At 34.2% G+C, this 6479-nt stretch overlaps 1 protein-coding gene across 1 annotated transcript in view; it reads right to left on the bottom strand.

Annotated features, from left to right (window-relative positions):
- Positions 1 to 1017: 1017 nt before the first annotated feature.
- Positions 1018 to 6479, bottom strand: part of SLC17A6 (solute carrier family 17 member 6) — a 28705-nt gene continuing 23243 nt past the window's right edge. Inside the window, exons 9-12 of the mRNA XM_033061854.2 lie at positions 5838 to 5970; positions 5025 to 5135; positions 3467 to 3594; positions 1018 to 3126 (exon numbers count right to left, since the gene is read on the bottom strand). Of these exons, the coding sequence (XP_032917745.1) occupies positions 2794 to 3126; positions 3467 to 3594; positions 5025 to 5135; positions 5838 to 5970 (705 nt within the window). The 3' untranslated portion in view covers positions 1018 to 2793. The remainder of the gene's footprint in view (positions 3127 to 3466; positions 3595 to 5024; positions 5136 to 5837; positions 5971 to 6479) is intronic.

The following is a 6479-nucleotide window of genomic DNA, read 5'->3' as shown; positions in this document are numbered from 1 at the left end:
GCTGGCTGAGCAGTGCACTGTCTAATGGCTGAATTAAAGTCTCTCCTTTGTTCTACATAATTCAAAGATCTCAAGCTAATAAGAAAAAAATCCCTACCTACATTTAATGAAAGGGAATTACTGAAGTAATTCCAAGACAGAGAACCTGTAAGATTGGACTGAAAATTTAGCAGAATTTATTTTTATTTAGTTTGTATTTTCTGAGCTGCCCACTTACCACAATAAATACAACAGCAATTTGAAGCTCCCATTTATCCTACTTCTGAATCCTTCAGGCAATTTCTATGGCAATGTCACACCAGTCCATCAAAACAGTTAGTATTAACTTTCCAAGACAGTCTGTTAACTGACTCAGCATATCATGGCAACCAGCCTACTGGTGAAAAGCACTGGAGCTGTTACTGCTCTGGTTAGAGGTCTGAAATCAAAAGATTTGACTTTTTTCAGTTTGATGCTTCTGCATTATTCTACTTGGTGAAAGAAAATTATTGAAAAGCAAAATTTTTTTTAGAAAAAGACTTATTTTAAATACAGGGTTTCTTAAAAACCGCTGCGGGGTTTATCTAAAAAATTGATGGAAAGTAGCATGTATCAGTTAAGGAGCCTTGCTGCACAATCAAGAAAGGAAAAAATTCTGCAAACAGCAATGTGTAACTTTTCATTTTCTTTAAAGAATGCTGATCTACGCCAGTTTTTCCACTAACACAGATTAGTCTGTCTTTCCCAGGTTCACTGCATCTGTCACACTGATCCTCCTGCTCCTTTCTCTTCCACATCTATGCCAGCCATCCTTCTGAGAGGACAGTCTTGAGACAGGTGCCTCTCCAACCAGTCATGCACATGGTTGGAGGCAAGAACAGACAATGTAAAAGGTTGGGTATGGAGAAAGTTGGGTATGGAGCTGCAGTCCCAACTGTGAGACTCTCTCCATGTGGATAGAAGAATTTGTTCTGCATTAACTATAATCTTTGTCTCCTATATTAAAACACGTCTAAAAATTACAAGAAACTATAGTGGTCTTTTTTATATAAAAGGATAAATAGAGCGTTTTATTAACACTTTTTGCAGCAACAAAAGTGACACAGTCCACATCTTTTTCATTAAACACAGCAAAAGCTATGGTCACGTTTTACATCACTTTGAGGCACAAAGCAAAATACTTCTTTTCTTAAGGTCAAGGTATGATTTGCATTAAAAAAAAGGAGAAAAAAACAATCCTCAAGTTGTATATTGCGGTAGCAGGGTTTCCAATCACTAGCACAATACAATGAACAGACCAAGAATCCAGAATGGATTATTACATACAATAATAATAATTTGATTGAATTAAGAAATGGATCATTGTCATTTTAGAGTATTAAGCAGTGGTCTGGTGTTGCTAACTTCAGTTGGTTCAGTTTGGTTCAATCCCAACAACCCCAAGTATATACAACAAGCTAAATAAAGGTAAATATATCATCTAGAAGATTATGCACTTCATAATGCATTGCACTTATTGCTTGGTACACTAATGTTGCAGTCACTGTTGAGTTATGCTAAAAAGACAAGCATGATGCTTGTTGGCTTCTTTCAACCCAACACTAGTTATTTACCACTTTGGTTTATTGTGTGTATTATTCAGTGTCCATTATTATTAGGTTTGAGCGAAAGACAAATAAATATTTTATTTCAGGGATTTCTAAAATAACATTTTCTATAATTACAGTACCTTCAATAAACATATCTATGTATACAACTGTGGCACGATGTGTAAAAATATGAAAGCTATTAAGGGAAGAATAAGGGTTAAATTATTCTCTGTTTTTTTTCTATTTGTTTCAAAATATTCTGCAAAACAAATGCATCCTTTTTCATAGGGCTATTTGTTCATAGTAAAATTATCTTTGGAATTTTGTAAAAGACTATCTTTTTTTCTATGTTACATTGGGGATTTCTTTCTCTTTCTAAAGACACCAGTACAAATTCAGAATATACTGTAAAGAATAGAATAATAAAGCTTGTTTTTTGATAAAGGGATTTGCCAGGCTGTCTGAAAAATCAGACTTAATATTTTACATTGTTTTTATATTAGATGATAAATGCAGGGAAGAACATGACAATGTCTATAATTTCATGAGATTCTGTAAAGAATAGAAATAAGAATTTGTGCCCAAACATTCAGTATAAAACTCCTAAATAATTCCTATATTTATCACAGAGTAGCCTGCAGCATGTAATCACAATAAACATACAATATGCCCTATTTGTTCTTTAGGCTTGATACAATTACCATTAAGGGAACTGGATCAATCCTTGTAAATGCCTAGGACTCAGCCTTTCTTCTTTGAGAAAGTTCTTGTCCTAGACTAAACACACAACTACTACATTGCACTGAGTAAATGTGTGTCTTTAACACAATCTCTTTCAATACAGTGTAACAAATATATAAGTGCATTTTAAATGATCAAGTAATTTTGGCTTTCTAAAAAGAGCATTAGATGTGCCAACTTGGTTGCTTAGTTGTGCTTTAATCTTTAATTATGAGTTTTAGCTCTTGTATACTCTAAAGTACCTACTTGCCTCTATAATTTTGACCAGTAAACCCTTAAAACTCTAATGTTTATAGAACAAATATAACCTAATGAAAGTGATAACATCACAACTCATACAGATTGCACTTTGATGTATTTTTTTACAGTAAGACCTTCCTGTCTGATATGTGTTTACATGTTTATACCACATTTTTTTTCTGTGCAAACAATCACAATGAATTTAATCACAAACACTACAAAATATACCAAATATTTAGGTTTGTTATGAATAATCTCTTTCCTTGTAATTGTATGAGTCTTGTACTTCCTCTTGTACAAATTCCTCTTTTTTCTCCCAGCCATTTGGCCAGCCACCATTCACCTGGGTTGTAGCACCATAAGACTTGGTGGTACCGTAATTTACATAATTCTGAGTAATGTCCCCTGTCTCTTCAGCAAGTTCATCTTCATGAATAAAGCCACATTTCTCTTCACTTGTCTGTTCAGGGTCTGCCCAGGGCTGTTTCTCTCCTGAAGCAAATATGCCATAGAATATCACACCTCCATAATGAACTAAAGCAGCAATGAGGAAGACATACTGCCATTCTTCACGTGTCTGTAAAGAAAAAAATTTGCTAAATCAGAGTAGCACATAGATTTACTTAACTTTTCTGAGCTGGAAGATTTAAATTAGGGATTGAGGTCATGATAGCAGAGTTAAAGCATTTAAGTGTCCATTTTAGAATTATTTATATCCATCTTTCTTTGAAAAATTTAACAGCCCACAAAAGCATCAACCTAATGGGCATATAGTGAAGCATGCCTCAAATTTGCATCCCTGAATGAAAGTCCCAGACTCCAATACGGATATCCTGGCAAGTTGCATTATAGAAAGGTCTTTCTCTTGAAACCAATTGTATCAACCTGGAAGATTTGAAAACTGTATTTCCATTTACCTTGTTCTTTGTCATTGCTCCAACAATTATAGGGCAAACCATTCCAGACAAGGTCCCGACTCCATTAGAAATCCCCATTAAAATGCTAGCATACCTTGGGGCAATGTCTAAATGGTTGACATTGAATCCTGCAATAGAAAGGTCAGTGAGGGTTCACACCAAGAGCAGACCAGTACTTCAGATGAGAAAAGTGACATGACATTTTTACTATAACATATTTGGACTGCTTAATTGCATTTCTTTATCCTGATTAGACTTATAATGCTTAATTATTCCTACAGAGACTCTGTGTTTTCATTTTCTTTTAAGAAAATAGTTTAAAGGGATACCAGGGTAATTGTCTCACAAAATTACCATTTAAGAAAACCCGAAAATCTCCCAGTAGTGTCTGCGTGGAGTAGAGAACCCAGAAGATATATATGCTGGGAAAGAATTTGTATTTCATAGTCCCATACATGACCATTTCATGCTGTAAATAATATGTCTTTTCTTCTTCCAGTTTGTAACATGTTCCTTTCCTATTGCCCACATTTTTCTTTTTTGCCACATAGACCAGCAGAAGGGAGTTCTTTTCTATTCATCAGTGGTAAACCAGAGAAAAAAGACATTATCAATGACAGAATTATTTATTAATTTTGAAAGATATTTCCATGTTCTCTTGCATTTTCAGCAGTACAACTCTGTTGAAAATGTATGCAGTAACTACTTAAATAATCTAAAGAGAGAGAACAAATTCTTCACAAAATAAGTACTTAAATAAGTGAAAACAGAATCCAAACTTTTGGATACAGAAAGGCAGGTAGTAGGATATGGTCAACTTGGGGAAAGTGCAATACACTTTCCAAATTGTACAAAACAATAGTGATACCTTGCAGAATGCATGAGATTAAGCACAGATTTGATTAGATTTTAGGTGTTTGGCACAAAATGGGAAAGAACCTGCTTGAGACATAAGGAACCAGCATGGGAGAGGATACTAAAATCATAGTGCCAGGTGACTTGTGCTTGGGAAGGGGAAAGGAAAAGGCAAAGGGTTGATGAATCAGCAAGAAAGGGGAATAGATGAACTTCAATTCAGAAAAGAAATTCTAGTAATTAGGCTCCAAAATAAAATAGTATAATAGCAACAGGCCCCAAATTTAATAAAATAACACAATATTAACAAAACAATAACCAATACAGAGTGGGAAAAAAAACCAACTTCTATTTAAAAAAGATGTGTAAATTTAGGTGTTATTGTGTAACACCAGTCCATTTGCCTTCTATGTTTGATTTCAAGAAAAATTTGTAGTGTTTTAACACTACATTAACATCTTAATGAGAAGAGAGTCTAATTTGCTGCAATGAATATGGAAAAGATTGAATTATTTGAAAATAAATAATCTAATATAAAAGCTGTAATACCAAATGTACATTCCTTTGTAAAGATCATAAATAATGTCCTTTGGGAATTCCAAAGTGAGTGGGCTTTTTAATTACTATCCATGAATAAAAGCAGAGTTAGATGTTCTGTCTCTTAAGATAAAATAGTTTAGTGTTAATAGTAATGTAATCTTACCAGATATGGCAAATCCACTAAAGCCTACAGCAAGCACTAAGAATGAAATAGCCACTCCTTTGCTGTGTGAATATCCCACCACGAGAAGAAGAGTTGCTTCCATACCAAAACCTGGTGAAATAATAAATAAAACCAGGCATCGAATTTAATTCCCTCTCAAATACTGCAGGTCTTAGGATGCCATGATATTTCATAGGAACACAAATAAAACATTACCTCAGAGTGGGATACAATCAGGTATTTCTTTCATGCCTAAAAACCACATGTTCTTCCTCTCTCAAATAATAATTATTTTACTCTCTGTGTGCTAATTTATTGCTACTTTCTGTGAGTTTTAAGATGAAAATAAATACTTGTGTTGTGGTAAGGTCATTCCAGCCAACTCTCATGGGAAGATATATTTAACCTGCTTGTGAATTTTCCAGCCCTTACCACAGCTAAATTTGCTTTAACGTCTCAGAAGTCAAGTTTGTAATCTCAGGGAGTTGTCTGGGCTCTCTTAGTGCAGAGAGTGTTTAGATGAGGAGCTAAGACTGAGTAAGTAGTTAAAAGTAGGCAAATTACCCTCCAAAAGCTCATCTGTTTCTTTAACAGTCTAAATGGTTTTCCAAATACCAAATAACTATATGGAAATGGCGAATGGGAGTACCTGTGCTTTCTTTTATTTAGTAACACCTGCATTACATAAAAAATGTGGAAAGGATTGCCTCCTGAGAACATACAACTGTGCAGTTTGTTTCTTTATTCTATCCAGAGTACAATATGAACATTAAATCCCTCCAAGAAACTTTTAGATAAAATAGAAGGACTTACCTCCACAGTTCATTATCTTTCTCACATTGGTCGTTGAAACAATCTGCCTGCTTCTTAAAAAGTCAGCAATTTGTCCCCCAATAGGAACAATAATTGTCATCACTAAATGCGGCACAGCAGATAAGATACCCACCTAAAATTAAAGTTAGAATTAGCAAAGTATAAACCCCAAGAAAATCTTAATTCTTCATTTCTTAAGTATCCAGCAGCTAATTAATTACATCTTTTTAATGTCACCCTGTTTCAAAACTAGAAGTCTGGGTTATGAAATGAACAAAACTAATGAAGATTTTATTTTATTTTATTTTATGAAGTACACTGAGAATTTTTAAGAAACTCTGAAACCATGACACTTTCTGTTTACAGATTGTTTTCATAGTTTATATTTGAACTAAAGCTTTCTTCCCATCACTTACCGTCCCCCATCAGAATTTTCAGCAAATTCATCATCAAATATGTAAAACTGAATAGTTACATTTATTTTGGTTTTTAGTGTAGCTTTGCAGTAAGCCTCACATGCCTAGACAGATTCCCTATCAATCATCATCACATGCACAATGGCTATTTGTCCTTGATTTTTGACCAAACTGCAAAGAGCATGAGGGCAAAAGGTATGTCTGGAAAACTTCGTACGTAGAGAAA

This window comes from Catharus ustulatus, chromosome 6 (genome assembly GCF_009819885.2).
Source record: "Catharus ustulatus isolate bCatUst1 chromosome 6, bCatUst1.pri.v2, whole genome shotgun sequence".
Taxonomy (NCBI): Eukaryota; Metazoa; Chordata; class Aves; order Passeriformes; family Turdidae; genus Catharus; species Catharus ustulatus.
The sequence above is the reverse complement of the archived record's forward strand: the minus strand, read 5'-3'. Positions and strand labels throughout refer to the sequence as shown.